Source organism: Microcebus murinus, chromosome 26 (genome assembly GCF_040939455.1).
Source record: "Microcebus murinus isolate Inina chromosome 26, M.murinus_Inina_mat1.0, whole genome shotgun sequence".
Taxonomy (NCBI): domain Eukaryota; kingdom Metazoa; phylum Chordata; class Mammalia; order Primates; family Cheirogaleidae; genus Microcebus; species Microcebus murinus.
This window is the reverse complement of record NC_134129.1, coordinates 16,041,640-16,063,151: the sequence shown is the minus strand read 5'-3', so window position 1 is coordinate 16,063,151 and position 21,512 is coordinate 16,041,640. Positions and strand designations below refer to the sequence as shown.

General features: G+C 46.9%; 1 protein-coding gene across 3 annotated transcripts in view; it reads right to left on the bottom strand.

Annotated features, from left to right (window-relative positions):
* LNX1 (ligand of numb-protein X 1) overlaps nucleotides 1-21,512 on the bottom strand; it is a 163,349-nt gene that overhangs the window by 85,724 nt on the left and 56,113 nt on the right. For all 3 annotated transcript variants that reach the window (XM_075997763.1, XM_075997764.1, XM_075997765.1), the window contains one exon: nucleotides 3,655-4,140. In XM_075997763.1, the coding sequence (XP_075853878.1) occupies nucleotides 3,655-4,046 (392 nt within the window). In that variant the 5' untranslated portion in view covers nucleotides 4,047-4,140. The remainder of the gene's footprint in view (nucleotides 1-3,654; nucleotides 4,141-21,512) is intronic.

The following is a 21,512-nucleotide window of genomic DNA, read 5'->3' as shown; positions in this document are numbered from 1 at the left end:
AGTCACAGGAGAGGGGGAGGTGGAGGCAGAAGGGAGGGACAGGGACAGGGAGAGGAAGATGCTCGGGGCTGGCTTTGAAGACGGAGGAATTGGGGCCACAAACCGAGGCAGGCAAGAAGCATCTAGAAGCTGGACCAGGCAAGGAAAAGGGAGCCTAGAGCCAAAAGGAGAGCAGCCCCCGCCAGCTCCCTGACGCTCATCCAGTGAGATCCGTGTTGGACGTCTAACCCTCACAACAGAGAGAGCAAATTTGGGTTGTTTTAAGTCACTAGGTTTTTGTGATCATCTGTTAAAACAGTAACAGGGATTAGAGCTCCCCATCGCAAATGTGCAGACGGCGACATGTCCCAAGGCAGGCGTGTGCTGAGGGTGCAGGGAGCTGCACCGGGGCCCTCTGTCCTCCCGGAGCTGCCCCCAGCCCGCCCAGGGTGGCCCAGTCTTGACCCCGGCTCTGCACCAGCTCTTTGACCCCACACCAACTTCCCTCCCAATGGTACCGTGTTTCCCCGAAAATAACACCTACCCATAAAATAAGCCCTAGCAGGATTTCTAAGCATGTGTGCAATAGAAGCCCCACCCCGAAAATCAGCCCTAGTGATGGGCGTGGCTATGAAATTCAGCCCTAGTGATGGGCGTGGCTATGAAAATAAGCCCTAGTGATGGGTGTGGCTATGAAAATCAGTCCTAGTGATGGGCGTGGCTATGAAAATCAGCCCCAGTGACGGGCGTGGCTATGAAAATCAGCCCTAGTGATGGGAGTGGCTATGAAAATCAGCCCTAGTGGTGGGCATGGCCATGAAAATCAGCCCTAATGGTGGGCGTGGCTATGAAAATCGGCCCTAGAGATGGGCGTGGCTATGAAAATCAGCCCTAGTGGTGGGCGTGGCCATGAAAATCAGCCCTAGTGATGGGCGTGGCTATGAAAATAAGCCCTAGTGACGGGCGTGGCTGCGCAGCGCATCTGCACAACCCATGCATGTCATCGAGGAGCGGGAAAGAACACGAGTAGCCCTTCTCATCTGCCCCGTGAGAGCTCTAGTGCTCCACAGGAGAGATGGGGACCAGTGGTTCTAAAGGAAATAGAGTCGCAAGACATTCAAGATGGAATCCGGGGTTTGGAGAGTGATGATGATGTTCCAGAAGAAAACGACTTCACTCTATTTGAATCAGTGGAGATGGTTGTACCGTACTTTAAAAAAAAAAAATAACACATGCTCTGAAAATAAGCCCTAGGGTGTCTTCTTGAGGAAAAATAAATATAAGAGACCAGGTGCAGTGGTTCACGCCTGTAATCCTAGCACTCTGGGAGGCTAAGGCAGGCAGATTGCTCGAGGTCAGGAGTTCGAAACCAGTCTGAGCAAGAGCGAGACCCTGTCTCTACTATAAATAGAAAGAAATTAATTGGACAACTAAAAAAAAATAGGTAGAAAAAATTAGCCGGGCATGGTGGCGCATGCCTATAGTCCCAACTACTGGGGAGGCTGAGGCAGGAGGATCGCTTGAGCCCAGGAGACTGAGGTTGCTGTGAGCGAGGCTGACGCCACGGCACTCACTCTAGCCTGGACAACAAAGTGAGACTCTGTATGTATGTATAAATGAATGAATGAATGACCCTGTCTTATCTTCAGGGTAACAAGGTACCTCTCATCCCTGGCCAAACTTTTAGCAGAGGTCACCAATAGACTCCCTGTGCCCTTCTCCCGTGGCCAAACTGTCTTCTAGGTGTGTGATCAGAGAGGCAAGGCGTCCTAGCTTCAACACCAGCAATGACAGCTGCAACCCACAAAGCCGAGTCAGAAGCATTTGGTTCAACATCTCATCTTAGGGAGAGAAATGAGCTTGCTGACGTCACTCTCTTGGGAAACACGTGCTAAGCGACCCGCCCAGCCCACTGCTTTTGCTGCAAACTTCCACATTTGCGTGTCCCAAATGACAAAGACTCAGATTTACGACCTAAGGTATGTGGCCTTCAAGAAAATCGCCCGCACCTGCCTCTTGCCCTTGTCATGACAGGAACCAAGATAAACACCAGCTTCCAAATAATTTCCTCTTGCGAAATAATTGCGGCATGATTGTTCACCCTCGATGAAGCACTTTAAATGTTTTAAGAGAGGTCCTCGTGTTAAACAGGACCCAGGGCCGCCCCGAGGCTGTCCACACAAAGAAAGCCCCAGAACACGACAGTGCACGGGACAAAGTAAGCGGCAGCCAGGTGGGGCAGGTGACATCAGCCACCAGCTGCGGCGATTGAGCCATAATTTCGCCGCCGCTGTGTGTGTGGCACTTAGCAACCTGGCAGCCAAGTCGGCAGGGCAAGTCACTCGGAGGACCAGAGTTTTCTAAATTTCTCCTTTGCAAACTTACTTGAAAACACCTCGTGTGCGTTCTCAGACAACAGTGGGCTTTGTGAATTCCTACGCAGAGGAAATTCTAATCATCACGGGCCAAACAGGGAGATTTTTTTTTTTTCTTAAAGTGACAAAATAAGCGACGCCCACACCAAGAAATCTTTCTGCTCTTCAGCTCGCTCCGGTATCTCGCACATTCCAAACCACACGCATACAAAGTGGGCCAGGCAGATCCTGTGTGCTTCTATTTACACGAAGGACTTAGCATGGCCACATTCCATTTAGAGAGTACAGTGGTGGCCACCAGGGCTGGGGGAGCAGGGTGGGGGCGTCCGTGTTGAATGGGGACAGAGTTTCCGTTTGAAAAGAGGAGAAAGTTCTAGAGACGGATGGTGCTGATGGTTGTCACAAAACGTGAAAGTTACTTAATACCACTGAACTGTACACTCAAAAGTGGTTAAAGGCCGGGCGCGGTGGCTCACACCTGTAATCCTGGCACTCTGGGAGGCCGAGCCAGGAGGATCGCTCAAGGTCAGGAGTTCGAGACCAGCCTGAGCAAGAGCGAGACCCCTGTGTCTGCTAAAAATGGAAAGTAACTAATTGACCAACTAAAAATATAAAAAAAATTTTTCAAGTGGTTAAAAAAAAACGGTAAATTTTATGGTGTGTATATTTTATAACTTTTTTTTAAAAGGCCATCAACACACACAGCACATCTCTACTAAGTGCTGTTAACTCACACTGAATGTTGGCCATCAACACCGAGAATGTTTCTTATTTTATTTATTTATTTTTTTTGAGACAGAGTGTCACTCTGTTGCCCAGGCTAGAGTGAGTGCCGTGGTGTCAGCCTAGCTCACAGCAACCTCAAACTCCTGGGCTCAAGAGATCCTCCTGCCTCAGCCTCCCGAGTAGCTAGGACTACAGGCATGTGCCACCACGCCCTGCTCATTTTTTCTATATATATATTTTTAGTTGGCCAATTAATGTCTTTCTATTTATAGTAGAGACGGGGGTCTCGCTCTTGCTCAGGCTGGTCTCGAACGCCTGACCTCGAGCGATCCTCCCGCCTCGGCCTCCCAGAGTGCTGGGATGACAGGCGTGAGCCACCTCGCCCGGCCCTCCGAGCATGTTTCTCATTTTGAACGGACCCTGTCGTCGGTTACAGGGGGCCACTCAGGGAGACAGGCATCTGGGGAACAGCCAGGGCACCGGAGACCTGGCCTTGGAGATCGGGGGCTCCCAGATGGGGGGGTTCCAGCCGCCCCTTCCGGGGGGAGGGGGTGCGGGGGAGGGGGGGGCCTACCTGGTCTGGAAGTGGCGCTCCAGGTCGCAGCGCGGCAGCACCTCTGCGCAATGCTCCGTGAACGGGCAGGTCACCAGCAGCTTGCTGAGCAGCTTGTGGACCAGGATGCTGGACCTCCTGCAGCGCTGCAGCGCCAGCGGCTGGCGGTCCACGGGGCAGAAGTCCTTCTCCTCCAGGAAGCTGGTGAGGCACAGGGCGCAGTAGGTGTGCCCGCACGGCGTGTCCAGGGGCTCCAGCAGCGCCTGCAGGCAGATGTTGCAGACCAGGTCGTCGTCCACGTCCTCCGCGTAGGCGTAGAAGTGGTTCTCCTCGGGGGCGTGGGCTTGGCCGCACACCCCGCACAGGCCCGCGGGGCTGGGGGCCCGGTCGGCCGCGGGCTCCGGCCGGCTCATGGTCAGCTGGGGAGCAGGACGACGGGACGCGCAGCCGCACGGCGTGTGTCTCCCGGGGAGCGAGGTCAAGGTCTCCCGGGAGCCATCCGCGAACCTACGAGAGAACGAGACGGCTCATCTCCGCCCTGCAAGACTTGGGCTCGCGGTGGACACGAGGCAGAGTGTCAGGGGACAGGGAACGGAGCGGTGACTCAGAAGGCCAGGGCCTACTGCCCGCTCTTAGTGCCCCGGCAAGCCACTTGGCCCGGTTGTGCCTCAGTTTCTCCATTCACGCCAATGGGAATAATGTTTGCCTTTAACATCCTCACGTTGGTGTGGTTAAAATTGTTTGGGTAGAGGCCGGGCGCGGAGGCTCACGCCTGTGATGCCAGCACTCTGGGAGGCTGAGATGGGAGGATAGCTAGAGGTCAGGAGTTCGAGACCAGCCTGAGCAAGCAAGAGCAAGACCCCGTCTCTACTAAAAAATAGAAAGAAATTAATCAGCCAACTAAAAATATACAGAAAAAATTAGCCAGGCATGGTGGCTCACACCTGTAGTCCCAGTTACTCGGGAGGCTGAGGCAGGAGGATCGCTTGAGCCCAGGAGACTGAGGTTGCTGTGAGCGAAGCTGACGCCACGGCACTCTAGCCTGGGCAACAGAGTGAGACTCTGTCTCAAAAAAGAAAAAAAAAAAATTAAGGCAAATAAATAAAAAGAATCCTACTTCCCCAGCTCAGAGCGGGCAGCAAGCCCCAGCCTCTGGAACTCCACTTTCTTCTTTTCCAAAACTAAATAAAAAGACCTTAAACTTTCCACGAGAACGTAGAGGCACAGGAATAACCCAACAGGAAACTGGCCACACTTGGAAGTACGTGGCGGCCATCAACAGCATTACATCTTTTTTTCTTTTCCAAATAAAGTCTGAGGTTGTTTGTACAAACACAGGCTTATCTCGGAAAGAGAATGCACTGACTTCGAACTTGCGTCGAGCCGGCTCCGTTGTTTACATCTCTGAACCGCGCTAACAAGCCTGAGAGAACACTCTGGTCCAGAGGGTGAACTAAAATGCCCCCGACGCGAAAACATGTGGGAATTGTGGCATTTCACTCAGCGTCACGTGGGACCACAGGAGGTGGCGGGAGAGGGTGCAGGCGCAGAGTCGTTTCCAGTCAAACTTTCTGGAAATCTATACAGCTGCCATTTGTCCTACAGACTGGTAGAAGGTACTGGAACCTCACAGGAAATGCTTTAAGTGACAACAGCTGAAAAATAGACATGAAAGTGGAAATGGGCCACCCAAAAGATTGTCATGTACTATAAGGGGGAAAAAAGGTTCACATGCAGTGAATTAAAGCTCTAGGGCAGGGGTCCTCGAACTTTTTAAACAGGGGGCCAGTTCACTGTCTCTCAGACCGTTGGAGGGCCGGACTATAGTTTAAAAAAAACTATGAGCAAATTCCTATGCACACTGCACATATCTTACTTTGAAATAAAAAAAACAAACGGGCAAAAACACCCGCATGTGGCCCATGGGCCATAGTTTGAGGACGCCTGCTCTGGATCTTTTAAAGTTTCTAGGTATAGTTCTGCCCTATAATCCCATGTTCTTTTGTTGTTGTTGTTTTGAGACAGAGTCTCACTCTGATGCCCATGCTAGAGTGCCGTGGCGTCAGCCTAGCTCACAGCAACCTCAAACTCCTGGGCTCAACTGATCCTCCTGCCTCAGCCTCCTGAGTAGCTGGGACTACAGGCATGCGCCACCATGCCCGGCTAATTTTTTCTATATATTTTTAGTTGGCCAATTAATTTCTATTTTTAGTAGAGACGGGGTCTCGCTCTTGCTCAGGCTGGTCTCAAACTCCTGACCTTGAGTGATCCTCCTGCCTCGACCTCCCAGAGTGCTAGGATTATAGGCGTGAGCCACCACGCCCTTTTGCTTTCTGACAGTTTTTTGAGCACTTACCATGTGCCAGGCACTGTACTAGGGGCCTTATATCTATTATGTTATTTAATCCTCACAATTGCCCAGGGTTTTTTTTTTTTTTTTTTTTAACAGTGAGGAAACCAAAATGTAGTCTGTAAACAACTTGCCAGTCACAACAAAAAGGAAACAAGCCCCAAAAGGGCTGTCTGACTCTGAGTTTCTGCCCTGAACCATTTTGTTATTTTGTCTCCCAGCATCTTTCTTGATTAGGATTAATCAGAATACCAATAATGCAACTAATTCAATACAAGAGTTCCAGGAAATTAAAGGGCTTCAGATCTCTTCGGGACCTATTGCAAGGACAGTCACGCATCACTTGGTGACAGGGACATGTTCTGAGAAATGCATCGTTAGGATTTCTTCCTTGTGTGATTGTCACAGAGTGTACTCACACAAAACTGGAAGGTACAGCCTGCTACACACCTACTGTTTCCCCGAAAATAAGACAGGGTCTTATATTTATTTTTCCACAAGAAGATACCCCAGGGCTTATTTTCAGGGCATGTGTTATTGTTTTTTAAGTACGGTACAACCATCTCCATTGATTCCAATAGAGTGAAGTCGTCTTCTTCTGGAACATCATCATCACTCTCCAAACCCCGAATTCCATCCTGAATGTCTTGCGACTCTGTTTCCTTTAGGACCACTGGCCCCGATCTCTCCTGTGGAGCACTAGAGCTCTCCGGGGGCAGATGAGAAGGGTTGCTCGTGCTCTTTCCCGCTCCGCGACGACAGGCATGGGTTGTGCAGATGCACTGCGCAGACACGCCCGTCACTAGGGCTGATTTCCATAGCCACGCCCATCACTAGGGCTGATTTTCATGGCCACGCCCATCACTGGGGCTGATTTTCATAGCCACGCCCATCACTGGGGCTGATTTTCATAGCCACGCCCATCACTGGGGCTGATTTTCATAGCCACGCCCATCACTGGGGCTGATTTTCATAGCCACGCCCATCACCAGGGCTGATTTCCATAGCCACGCCCATCACTAGGGCTGATTTCCATAGCCACGCCCATCACTAGGGCTGATTTCCATAGCCATGCCCATCACTAGGGCTGATTTTCATGGCCACGCCCATCACTGGGGATGATTTTCATAGCCACGCCCATCACTAGGGCTGATTTTCATAGCCACGCCCATCACTAGGGCTTATTTTCATAGCCACGCCCATCACTAGGGCTGATTTTCATAGCCATCCCCATCACTAGGGCTGATTTTCATAACCACGCCCATCACTAGGGTTGATTTTCATAGCCACGCCCATCACCAGGGCTGATTTTCATAGCCACGCCCATCACTAGGGCTGATTTTCATAGCCACGCCCATCACTAGGGCCTATTTTCCGGGTAGGGCTTCTATTGCGCACATGCTTAGACATCCTGCTGGGGCTTATTTCATTGGCCAGTCTTTTTTTCGGAGAAACACGGTAGGCTGCTATGTGGAGTAGCCCATTGCTCCCAGGCTACCAACCTATGCAGCACGTTACTTGACTGAATACTGTAGACCTGTTGCGGTCGGTCCCTAACCACTGGGCTGAGGTCCAGTACTGGTCCTTGGCCTGTTAGGGACTGGGCCACACAGCAGGAGGTGAGCGAGTGAAGCTTTGTCTGTATTTGCAGCTGCTCCCCATCGCTCGCATCACCTCATAAGCCCGCCTCCTGTCAGATCAGCAGTGGCACTGGATTCTCATAGGAGTGCAAATCCTACTGCAAACTGTGCACGCCAGGGGTCTTGGTTGCACGGTTCTTATGAGAATCTAACGCCTGATGATCGGAGGTGGAGCTGAGGCGGTGATACTAGCCCTGGGGAGCGGCTGCAGACACAGATCATCATTAGCAGAGACGTTTGCACAATAAACATCATGCACTTCAATCGTCCCAACACCGACCCCCCACCCTACCCCCGGGGTCCAAGGAAAAACTGTCTTCCCTTGAAACCAGTCCCTCATGCCAAAAAGGTCGGGGGTGGTTGCTGTAGGCGCTTGTAACACAATGGTAAGTATTTGTGTTTCTGAACATGCCTAAATATAGAAACAGCACAGTAAATATACAGTACTATAAGACGGTGGGACAGCCGTCATATATAGTCCATTGTTGACCAACACGTTGTTATGCGGTGCATGGCTACAGAGACAGCAACGTCTCTGAAGAGAAAGATTCTTTGACTTTCCCGAGTGCTGAAATGCCTGAGACAGAATGAATGCAATGGGGTAAGCAGAAATGGCAGGTTTTAGCTGCAACTCTTTAGTTGCAATTCTCTTTTCTTTCCCCGCACCCTCCCTTTCTTCCTTCCTTCCTTCCTATTTTTTTTTTTTTCCTGAGAGCAATTTAAATTCCCTGGCACTAACCCATGTGGGTAAACCACATTCTTAATATAATATTAATGTAAACAGTGCCGTATATATCTTCCGACTTGACTTTAGACTAAATAAAGCCTACATGAATAGAAACGGATCACGGGGGATTGACTGAACAAGCAGTTTTGGCTCTAAGGAAAAAAACTAGCTAGACTCATTCACCCAGCCATTCTTATTTCCAGTTTAGAGCTTATAAACACGTATGATGCATCATGTTTTTAGACATACGTGCGCCTTGCTGCTGAATTGAGAAGAAAGGATCCAAAGTCATTAAGGCTTAAAAGATAAACTGTTTTCTCCCTAAAAATCTAAGAGAGAGGGTCTGTCAGCTTTGCATGCACTTAGATTTAATCAATCTGTCTGCAGTCAGCACTTCTGGTCCTGGCTAGAGTAAGTAGAGAGCTGTGATATGGCTTTTTGGCAGCTTGGAGAAAGAACGAGCAGGGAAGTGGATTGGTTTGCCCCTTGGGTATGTGTGCACGCGTGCACACGCGGAAACCTTACACTCCCTTGGTAACAATCCAGTGTGCGTTATTTACTTTTTTTTTTTTTGAGACAGAGTCTCTCTCTGTTGCCCAGGCTAGAGTGACTGCAGTGGCGTCAGCCTAGCTCACAGCAACCTCCAACTCCTGGGCTCAAGCGATCCTCCTGCCTCAGCCTCCCCAGTAGCTGGGACTACAGGCATGCGCCACCATGCCTGGCTCATTTTTTGTATATATATTTTTAGTTGGCCAATTAATTTCTTTCTATTTTTAGTAGAGAGGGGGGTCTCGCTCTTGCACAGGCTGGTCTCGAACTCCTGACCTTGAGCGATCCTCCTGCCTCGGCCTCCCAGAGTGGTAGGATGACAGGCGTGAGCCACTGCGCCCGGCCATACTGTGCCTTTAGCTACCACCTTTCCTTCTTCCTTCTGATTTGGGGTAGGACAGAGCCTGAGGTGACTTTTTAGAGACAGAGGTAGTCAAAACCATCAATGCAGTGCTAAAAAGTGACAGGAAAAATAAAAACCTCCATCTTTCTTTGCTCCTATATCTCTGCTTTTTTTCTTGCCATTTTAGGGTCTGGCTTGAAACCCGTATAGACACTTCTCCATCTAAATCTCAAATTCGGAACTTCCTGGCTGATGACAAAATACGTAGCAGAGCAAAAGCAAGTGTGTGCTACCTGCGACCGAGAGAGAGAGCAAGTATACTGTCACCTGCCCTATACAGATTTAACAGCAGCCTTGGGAATACAGCCTGTTTGGAAGCAGAAGAATTTCTGCATAAAAAGTAACTCATTAGGACAGGCATCCTCAAACCACGGCCCGGGGGCCACATGCGGGCCACCTGGCACATTTATTTATCTGGCCCTCTGGGTGTTTTTGTCACCGCTGCCTGTCCTGCTTAGCAGCCGACCCGTCCCGGCCCACAGTGCGCACTCTCCAACGGTCTGGGGGACAGTGAGCTGGCGCCCTGTTTCAAAAGTTCGGGGACCCCTGCATTAGAACAATGGGGTCCTCGGTGTGCTACTGTCCCACCAATTCTTCTTTTATATTTCTACTTTGTTATCCTCAACCCGTTGCACTTGCTTGCTTTTTTCTCGATTCCTTTATTCTTCTCGGGATTTAATTTTTTAAATACCCCAGATTTCACAAAAACTGGAGTTTCTTTGCGTACAAACTTATTTGGAATTTTTTTATATTTCAAATTATTGATACATTCAAAGAGTCATTTTCATCTCTATACTTTTTCATGGCGTGAGCTGCTACCAATGCTAACCGTGTCAAGTCACACTCGACATCCGAGCGCAAAGGGTTAAGATTACAAGTATATATATATCGTATAGATAACGTGTCCCCCAGTCCGGGTTGTTTTCTCCAGGCCTCAGGGCCGTGTCAGTACCAGGCTGGTATCAGCAGTGGGGTGCTAATGCCACCAAGAGAGCAGATGCGGTCTCAGGCTGTCAGCTCCAGGGGCTCCCCTGTCGCCCCAAAATGATGCACAAGTACTTGCAATGGAAAGCATTCGAGGGGGTCACCAGTCACCCTGGACCCCTGCAACTGTCCTCTTATCCAGGGGAGGGGCGTCTGCTAAAAAGCCTTGCTTATGGAAAATTCCTCCTCTGTCATGACAAGCACGTTCAGAAAAATCCCCTGAACACGGTTATTAAATAAACCGTATTTATTATTAAATATTTATTTAGTAATATAAATAAAACAATAAACCATATTATTAAATATTTATTAAAGAAATAACAAATACATTTATCCTACCAGTGCTATGTGAAGCCATGTGGTAGCCGGAGGCCAAAAGGAAAAAATATCTGTCCCCATATATATGTTTTTGTGTATTAGTTAATGGTTCATTTTTTTTTCCAGATCATTAAGGTAGTTGGGAAAAAAATGCAGAAAACATGAAAAGTAGATACATGAAAACTTAAAATATCAATTTAAGTGTCAATATTTTATTTATACTAAAAACAATTTTTAAAATAGCTTTACTGGCCGGGTGCAGTGGCTCACGCCTCTAACCCTAGCACTCTGGGAGGCCGAGGTGGGCGGATTGCTCGAGGTCTAAGAGTTCAAAACCAGCCTGAGCAAGAGCGAGACCCCCGTCTCTAATATAAATAGAAAGAAATTAATTGGACAACTAATATATATAGAAAAAGTTAGCCGGGCATGGTGGTGCATGCCTGTAGTCCCAGCTACTCGGGAGGCTGAGGCAGGAGGATCGCTTGAGCCCAGGAGTCTGAGGTTGCTGTGAGCTAGGCTGACGCCACGGCACTCACTCTAGCCTGGGCAACAAAGCGAGACTCTGTCTCAAAAAAAAAAAATTTGCATTCAGATTGTGATTCCTGTTTTTTTGTGTTTTTTTTTTGCCACCTTAAATTTTACACCCCAAAGTGAGTGCCTCATTTGCTTCACCTTGATCATGGCCTTGTCACTATTATTTTTAGAAACCCAAGTAGAGAGAGTGTGGTCTCAAGGCTGTGGCTTGGATCCGGCTCTGCTACCAATCAGCTTTGTGGGTCTCGATGATTTCCTTTTACCTGACCTGGTTGCTAGCCAGGTGCAATGACAAACCCGTAGAATTACAAATTCTTCAGAGATATCCACCAAACATTAACTAAGGTCTAAATTGCTTCTTGCTCCAGCAGATTGCTAGCTTTGATAGTGATGCCAGGTGAACAGTTTGCTAAAGGGTTCAGGAGGCAAGAGAAGCAACTTGCTTCAAATAAGAGGAAAGAGGGGTAACCCAAAGCCAGGTCTCAAAAAAGAACACAAAATGGGCAGATCCTGTAAGATCTTTGTTTCCAGAATGTGTGCTAGAGCCAGTCAAGTAATAAACAGTTCTCTCCAGCAAGGACACTACACAGAGTGTGACATTTCACAGACATCATGAGGCTCTGTCCTACCGTGGTTGGGTTAGCTTTATAATTTTTGCTGATTTAAAAGATGTTCAAAATCTTTTAAGCCCTTTAACCCACCCTAATGTTTTACAGTGTGTTTCAAACACATAAAAGCTAACCCGGTAGCTCACGATTTCCCAGATAACTTTTAGTTTGAAGAAACTGAGCTCATAGCCCGGCATGGTGGCGCATGCCTGTAGTCCCAGCTACTCGGGAGGCTGAGACAGGAGGATCGCTTGAGTCCAGGAGTTTGAGGTTGCTATGAGCTAGGCTGACGCCACAGCACTCACTCTAGCCTGGGCAACAAAGTGAGACTCTGTCTCAAAAAAAAAAAAAAAAAAAAGAAAAGAAAAGAAAAAGAAACTGAGCTCAAGGGTTTTATTGTTGTTGTTATTGTTATTATTGTTGTGCACGATACTTTAAACTTGAAGCTTCACGGAGCAGAAGGACTGCTTAGTTGGTTTCACTGGGCCCACACTTAAATGCAAAGATCACAATCACAGCTGGGAACACCATTCCAGACCTCAAAGAACAGAAATATACCCACAGAGGAACCGAATGGACCAATGCCAGTGCCTTCTTCAATCGACAGCCTCATCTCTTTCTAAAATAAATCACCCTGCAGACGAATGTGCCTAGGCATTGCCATGGCCCTGGCTGTAACTCCTAAAGTAGATTATTGGAAGGAATGCAATTGTCAAAGTTAAAGCAAACTCTATTTTTCTCTATTAAACAAAGCAAATGAACGATGACACTTTAGATTTTAGAAAAATGTAGTGAAACTTAAAAAAGTGTCAATAATATGCCATCAATTTTTTTTTAATAACTACCAACTGTCAACAAACATACGCAAGAGGATGGGCAGATGCTATCTGGGCTATTCGTTAGCTTGTAGACACACAGGTAATGGGAAAGAATTAGGTCTAGTGAGCTAAATAAAAATGGTCACACATGGGTTAATAATTTCCTTGGAACCAAGAGCCTGGGTTGGACGGGAGGGGTAATGTGTGTGTGTGTGTGTGTGCATGTTGGGGGGGGAAGGTGTATATTACAGAGGGAAGGGGGGAGGCAGGTGCTCACGGGCCACTGCAAAGGTTGTGGTCAGCTCTGTTTCTGCTTAACATCCAAGTCAGTGACCTTGAAGAGGCAGTGAGCCACTCATTAATGAAATCTGTGAATGACACTAGCCAGCATTGTATTGCTAACACTACAGAAAATACACACACACACACACTATATATATATATATATATATATATATATATATATATATACACACACACACACACACATACACACACACACACACACACACACATATATATATGTTCTTTAAAGAAGTCAGAAATATGTCAGGAAATTACAGGAGAATTGAACTCACAGAAGACAATATAATACATCTGGAGTCAATAACTGATGTTCAGAAAGTGGAAAAAATAAAGGAAGCAGTTAAGTGAAAAAGGGTCCCAAGTGGCTACCAGGCATCCTCAAACTATGGCCCACCGAGGACATTTATCCGGCCTGCCGGGTGTTTTTGCCGCCGCTGCCTGTCCTGCTTAGCAGCTGACTGGTCCCGGGCCCACAGTGCACATGCGTGGAATGTGCCCGCACTCTCCAACGGCCTGGGGGACAGTGACCTGGCCCCCTGTTTAAAAAGTTTGAGGACCCCTGGGCTAGCCAATTAGACACAAGTTCTAGAAGCCGGGGAAGGCCTTTCACAAGCAGGTTAAACAAGAGCTTTGCCTCTCTTGACAGATTTTACCACCTTTCCCCTGGGGGTATCATCCTTGGGTTTGTTTGTTTGTAAGAACTCTGTAACAGAGAAGACGTTCTTCCATTTCCTAGTCTACAAACACAGTGAAATAAAACTGACCCCCCTGCAAACAACAGAAATGAAAGCAGAGTATTTTGCATTGACCTAAGGGCTCTGTTCATGCAAAGAGTTACTACAGGTTCCTGGGAAGTGCTGATGTCAGAGAAGTATGGAATAGAAGCAAGCTGGCATTGTTCCACCCAAAGCTGGAAAATCATTTCAGGAAATGTTTACAACCAAGTTTTATGGAAGCAAGGACAAGATAAAGATATTTGGGTTCTTAATATTTTCCTGCGGTGGTTCCATTTCACAGGTGTCCGTTGATTGCCTAGTCCATGCCTGGCAATGGCCTTAAACTTTCTGGGCATTCCCATAGGGAATTCGATTTCATTTTCAATGGGTTGAAGTCTAATTAGGAGAGCAGAGTTTACACATAAGAAAAAAAAAAATGTTAAAACACTGCAAGAGAATACGAGATAAAGGGTGATGAGTATGGTGACCGGAAATAAGAGCCGTGGGCAAGCTTTGGAGGACAAGGGACACAAAAGCAGTGGAGGGTGGCCCAGAACTGTCAGGGGAAGTTAACAGAACGGGCGGTCCTTGGGAAGGATGATGAAAGATAAATGAGACGTGGACAGGTGGGAAGTCATCCAGGTGAGGGGAAGAACCTAAGCAAACGCATCCATCGAAAAAGAGAACTCTCTTGATGTGACCCACAGGGTGACCTATAGCTGAGGTTTGACAATTATTTATTCAGAAGTCATAGGTCATAGGGTTTTTTTTTTTTTTTTTTTTTTTTGAGACAGAGTCTCGCTTTGTTGTCCAGGCTAGAGTGAGTGCCATGGCGTCAGCCTAGCTCACAGCAACCTCAAACTCCTGGGCTCGAGCGATCCTTCTGCCTCAGCCTCCCGACTAGCTGGGACTACAGGCATGCGCCACCATGCCCGGCTAATTTTTTATATATATATATCAGTTGGCCAATTAATTTCTTTCTATTTATAGTAGAGACGGGGTCTCGCTCTTGCTCAGGCTGGTTTTGAACTCCTGACCTTGAGCAATCCGCCCGCCTCGGCCTCCCAAGAGCTAGGATTACAGGCGTGAGCCACCGCGCCCGGCCGGTCATAGGGTTTTGAGTTGGGTGAGGATATTATATTCTCACCAAGTGAAAAAAAAAAATCCTCTTTTTAACATCCCTAAAAGATGACCTATGAGCTTCTGTTGGAAACACTTCCATGGATTGTCAGTTTTCAAACAGCTCAGTGCTTCTCTCTTGTTGCTTTGACCTCTGGCCCTTGTTCTGCCTTTCAGTGTAACAAATATCATCACCTTTACTCTCTCGAAACATGACCACTTCCCTTGCCAAGTTGAAGATGGCTTTGGCGGTTTCTCCCTTGTTTTTTCTCTCTGTGGTTCTTCCAACTGCCTCCCTGGGCAGCCTGGGTGGTGGTAAAGGGTCCACGCAGGGTGCCTTCTAGTTTGTTAAGGTCCCTTTGAAAACATGGCGCCTGGAGGTGAACAACTTACCCAGTTGTGGTTTGCTGAACTTGGGATTCCATGATCACTCCCTTGACCAGGATACTACCTGTCTACGTATGCAACCTAAGAGAGCCTTCACTGATTTATGATGTATGTTTCGCTTGATAACATGTTTTATTACATATATCATACTGTTGACTGGAAGAACTCAGTAGGTCTTCAGGGTATAAAACACTACCGCGCCATGAGCATACAAATAAATAATGGTAGTGGCGAAGGCTGCCGATTCTAACTCTCTCCTCGCCTGTTGCTTTGCCCAACATTTCAGCCTCCAAATGAACAAGAAATCCCTCGAAAGTAGTTGGAAGGGATTGTGTAGGTGGATGTTAGCTGGAGGATACAGTGGGGTATAATAATGGCCCCCCCAAAAAAGATATGCCCACATCTTAACTCCAAACCCGTGAATATGACCTTACTAGAAAAAAATGATCTCTGAAGATGTCATTACATTTAGGATCTTGAGATGAGGTCATCCTGGATTATCTGAGTGGCCCCAAATCCAATGACAAGTATCCGTACAAGAGACACTTACAAGAGAGGAGGAGACGACACAAACACAGAGGTGAAGGGGACGTGAGGACAGAGACTGGAAAAACACAGCCCTAAGCCAGGGAGTGTTGGAACCAGGAGAGATTGCAAGAGGCAAGGGCAGACTCTTCCAGAGCCCAGGAGGCAGCATGGGCGGGCTGACACTTGCATTTCCAACTTCCGGCCTCCAGAAGGTCGAGAACAAATTCGAGTTGTTCTGAGCCACCAAGTTTATGGTAATCTGATGGCAGCCCTAAGAAATTAACACACGAGGGGCTCTGTATTTCCAGGGGTTCTCCCATAGGAATGGGGTAAATATTCCAAAAGATCCATTTCAACACTCCACACCTCTTGGAAATAGGTAAAATAGTTTGGGGTGGCAGCCACTTAAATTGCTGTATTATTAGGAACGGCAGCTCTGCCCTGGTATAAAAAAAATGTAATAATTTCCTTCTAATCTATTTATAAGTTAGAACGCAGATGTCTTCAGAGATGAATAGACCAGCTTTGCAAGGGCCTCCAGGGAGAAAAAGGCCACAGATAGAAATGGCTGAGCGCGTGTGTTGTGGAAGACGTAATCTAAGTATGACCATAATACTTAATGAGGAGTTTGAAAACACAGGTGACTCATGTATTAATCTGAGTACGCAGAAGCCTAAACATGCAGCGCTCTAGTCAAAAAAGGCCACGTGACTGACAAAGGCAGTCATGAGCAAGTTATGCAAATCATCTCAACAGACAGCAAAGGCATATTTAGACCTCAGCATCATGCATGCCCTGTTGTGCCAAGAAGCTATTATAAAGAAAATTCTTGGAGCGTTTGCACTGTGCTGTTTGAGTGCCCGTGACAAATGCATTAAACACAAGCAGCGAATAGGAGTCACTTGAAAATAATGGTGGAAATTTAAGTCCACGCATTCCAAGTCACAAAACAGTGATGTCAAAAAATGTTCCTAGTTAATTGGGATGGAACCTACTACCACTGTGAGAAGTGGACTGGTCAACCCACCATGCCAAGGAATGCCACTCCCTAGGGCAAGGAGAAGTTCCTTTAGAAGAGGCAGAGGGGCCGGGCGCAGTGGCTCACGCCTGTAATCCTAGCACTCTGGGAGGCCGAGATGGGAGGATTGCTCAAGGTCAGGAGTTCGAGACCAACCTGAGAGAGCAAGAGCGAGACTCCGTCTCTACTAAAAAACAGAAAGAAATTAATCGGCCAACTAAAAATATACAGAAAAAAATAGCCGGACATGGTGGCTCATGCCTGTAGTCCCAGCTACTTGGGAGGCTGAGGCAGGAGGATCGCTTGAGCCCAGGAGTTTGAGGTTGCTGTGAGCTAGGCTGATGCCACTCTAGCCTGGGCAACAGAGTGAGACTCTGTCTCAAAAAAAATTAAAAAATTAAAAAAATAAAAAAGAAGAGGCAGAGGAAGAAGGGCAGGCATGAAGATGGTAAGAATAAAGAAACAATCGTAAAAACTGAAAATTTCAAATTTGGAAGTCATGTTGTCTACCCTCTACCTGGAGCAGGAATTCCTTTTCTCTTTTCCTTTTTAGAATACACAATTAAAACATACAATTCTATTTAATGAGCAGTTTGCCATGTGTATGATCCCGTGCTGGGTACTTGACATGTATGTTTTCATTTAATCTCTAAAATAATCCCGTGAGATCATCAGTAATTCCATCTTCATTTTACAGATGGGTGTAATGCGCTACCAAAGAAACACAAATCCTTTTTGTCGTTCATTTCTTGATTCATTCATTCATCTGGCAAACATACCCCAGGCACTAAATATACCAAAAAATGATCACCTTCAGTGACAAGGAACTCAGTACCCGAAAAAGCAACCTACCACGTTTCTGGACAACTCTAATTCATAGAAAGCTCTTCCTCATACTGATCCGAAGCACGTCTCCGTGTAACTAACAAGGTCACTGCTGGTGTCTTCATGTCACACAGAACAGAATAAGGAGGAAATGGTCAATGCAGGAAGCTTATGGGAGACGACCAACATTTTCTGTTCCTGAGTTGAGCTCAGTGCTGTTTTCCATTCTTTTGTGGTTTGTTTTTTTTTTTTTTTACGGTTTTCATGTCAACCCTATTCTTTGGCGATAGTAGATGCTGAATCCCATGAATCCAGGAAGAGTGTGATGCAGTCTTTCCTCCACATAGTTTTGAAAAGCCCTTGATACTTTGGAGGCACTGTCACCGGACAATAAATTTGTCACCCACACAAAAGTGAGTGTATGCAGTGCCAGCCATGAATATCAGGAATAGTCATGTGCTACCAGGAAGTCCACGAATACTGAGGCCATGAGTGGGGACACATTTTAGACCCTCCCTTCCGTGTCCTCTCTTTGGGAGCATCTTACTCATGGCCTCCCATGTCATCAAAATCCTAGCAGAACCCATATTCTCCATTCTAAGGAAAGAATGGGAATGTCAAAAGGATCCTGGTCAAGGTCATGGAGACCAGGTGACAGAGGTGAAGCCAGGAATCACTGCTCTAAGAGAACCCACTGTTTGCTCACACCATAGACTCCCACCCACCGCTCACAGGTCTGCAAAAGACCAGGCGTTTCCACTGGCAGCCACCCTGCCCTGGATCTCCAAGAGAAACAAGATGATCTTTGTCAACAGGTTTCCCTTCCAAGCCTTCGGGGGCCTTTTGGGGAAATCTGTTTTGCCCAGAGCCTTTGGACCTTAACTTACTACTGTTTCCATCAATGTTATAGCCAGACTGGGGCATGACCTAAGAAGTCTAACTGTAACCAATATAATAATAATTTTCAAAAAGAATGTGACAACAGTTAACACTTAACTATATGCTAGACACTCTATCTACATGGAACCATTTCAGTGACTCCTCACGACAGGACTGAGTTTGGTAAGTATTCCATTTTCCAGATGGTAAAACTGAGGCAGAGATACTAAGGAACTTATTCAGGCTACTCATGGCACGGCAGGCCTGGGTCTCAAACGCAGATGTCTGATTCTACCAGCTAGGCTTTCCTTTCCAGAAAATAATCTGAGTAACAGCTAACACCGTGGGAGGTACCACTCCAAGTACTTTGCATATTTCAACCCATTTCATCTTCCCAATAATGCTATTTCAAGCTGAGGAAGGCAGGTTAAAGACCCTGTCCCAGGTCATACACGGTAGAACTGGGTTTGGCATCCTGCTAGTCTGCAGCCAGAGACCAGACCATATTCTCAAGCAGTAGCTCTGTTCCATCTAGAAGGAGATGAACAAGATTAATATTTCCAAGCGAGGCACTGCTGGGCCCTCTCTAGGTAGTCTGACCACACGAGTAGGTGCATAGCCCATTTGGCTTCTGCTTTAAGGACTGAAAAGTGGTTGTGAATTATACCATGTTAGCAATCCTTTTTATTTTATTTTTTTTATTTTACTTTATTTTATTTTTGAGACAGAGTCTCGCCCTGTTGCCCAGGCTAGAGTGCCGTGGCGTCAGCCTAGCTCACAGCAACCTCCAACTCCTGGGCTCAGGCGATCCTCCTGCCTCAGCCTCCCGAGTAGCTGGGACTACAGGCATGCGGCACCATGCCTGGCTAATTTTTTCTATATATATTTTTAGTTGGCCAATTAATTTATTTCTATTTTTTAGTAGAGACAGGGTCTCGCTCTTGTTCTTGCTCAGGCTGCTTTGCTGGTTTCGAACTCCTGACCTTGAGCGATCCTTCCACCTCGGCCTCCCAGAGTGCTAGGATTACAGGCATGAGCCATTGCGGCAGCTGGCCAGCAACCCTTTTTTGGAGGGAAAAAAAAAAAACGTAGACAAGGAAACTAACAGGCAGGAAGGTTAAGATCCTTTCCCAGAGTCTGCGAAAGACCAGGCCTTTCAACTGGTGGCGTCTCCCATGCAAACAGGCTGGTAGCAGGGTCAAGGTTAGAACCCATTGTCCTCAATCCCATCACCCCTTTTATTCTAGAACGACGGCAACTTGCATTAACCCTTCAGGAAGGGGCGAGACCTGGAGAAACTACCCGGGAGGTTGGGCACACACCTGCTCTTATGCAACGACTCAAGGTCACTGAAGGGCACGGGAGATTCCACTGGCGGACCCATCAGATTGGACGGCTCCCGAGCCACCCTCCCAGGGTACGGGGCAGGCTGCCTCGTCCTGCCGGGGCCTTGGCACGGACGCTCCCCCAGGCTGGGGAGGGACTGGAGGACACCAAGCACCCAGTCTGCCCTGCGGATAGCACAGCTGAACGCAGAGAAAGCTCCCTGCCAAGATCAAAGCAAATGACAACAGGACATTCCCCTCCCCCACTGCCCACAAGGCCAGTGGAGAGCCACATCTTGTAGGGCTGTCGTGGGTTGAGGGCCTTAGGGTGGGAAAAAGCACCAATAGTGGCCAGAAACTCCTAAAAGTTTTGCCTGGGAGGCTCGAATTTAATGACATCGTTTATGCACCCTCCTGCCTGTTTTCTCTCTCTGAACTGTTAACACTGAAGTTAATTGCTTACCATTAATTACAGCAAGAACTATCGCAGTTCCTAACAATTGCAACCACATGCGATCTTTATCTCGGTCAGCTCAGACTATCTCCTCTCCTCCAAGTATCTCGGGAAAATTCCTCCAGGTTAGAAGGCCTAGCCTTAATTTGGCACTACTAAGCGCCAGTCGTAGGTTAGTTACCTCATTTACTTCTTAAGACCACATTATATCGTAGGGAATATGATCTCCCATGTTGCCGATGAAGAGACTGAGGGTCAGAGAGGCTAAGTAAGTTGCTCAAGGATGTAAATGGAAAATAGATTGAACATTTTCCCAACAGCCCTTATATCCACTTGAAAACCAAAAGATACAGTTATAACTTACACACGCTTTGGACAGTACTGATGTGCAAATAATCCAACAGATCAACTACATTCCACATAATCTGACTCTGAATTCCTGTCTCTGGCATTTTTTTCCCTTTTTTTACACCTGGGAATAACAGCGTCCATAGCTTTTGTTCCTATAATAGCCAGACACGACAACCTACAGTGATGAAACGATTTATTTAATCATAAATTAACTACTGCAAAGAGAACTAATCAACCATGGTAAACCAAAAAACAATGCAACCTTCAAAAGAGGCTAAGACATATTTTTAATCCAGAAGTTTCGGGATATAGGTGATCTTTTTCTCTTTGCTGACAAAGCTCTGAATCAAGTGAGAACGTTATTAAGGGACACACGGTGGCCACCCCTCCAACTGACAAACTCAGGAAAAAATAACAGACACAGAGAGCAATTAAAAGAGAACAATACACGCCTCTAAGGAATGAGACAGAAATTGGCAACAGTTGGCAGATTCTTAGGGGTGACAGGCAACTGTTTTAAGGCAAAAGTGTTCTCAGCTTGTTTCAATTTATACCTTTGGAGAATTTACATGCACTTTGAATTTCTGGGTGGATAAACAGGAGCATACTTCCTAACGGAGTGTTATTGCCTTGCAAACATATTTGCTAACTTAAATCTGAGAAAAACAGCTGATGAAGGAATCGACTATAAAGTGCCTCCCAGATTTATTTCTCTCCCAAAGTTTTCCAGCTCCTCCCAGCAGGGAGCTGGGTTTGGAAATGGTCTCCTTTTTTTTTTTTTTTTTTTATTTCGGCATATTATATATAGGGGTACAGATTTTAAGGTTTCAATAAATGTGGAAATGGTTTCTTTCCTTTGTCTAACAACAAAATCAGGTGTAGACAATGACTAGTACAGGCTGCGTGATCAGCATTAAGAAAACAAAAATGGAGCCTACAGGTAAAGTTACTTTAAATGTCAGGTCCTGGCAGGGCAATTTCCTCAACATAATTTGCTATTCAAAGAAAAAGAGACTGGGAAAAAAAAAAAAATGGAAGAG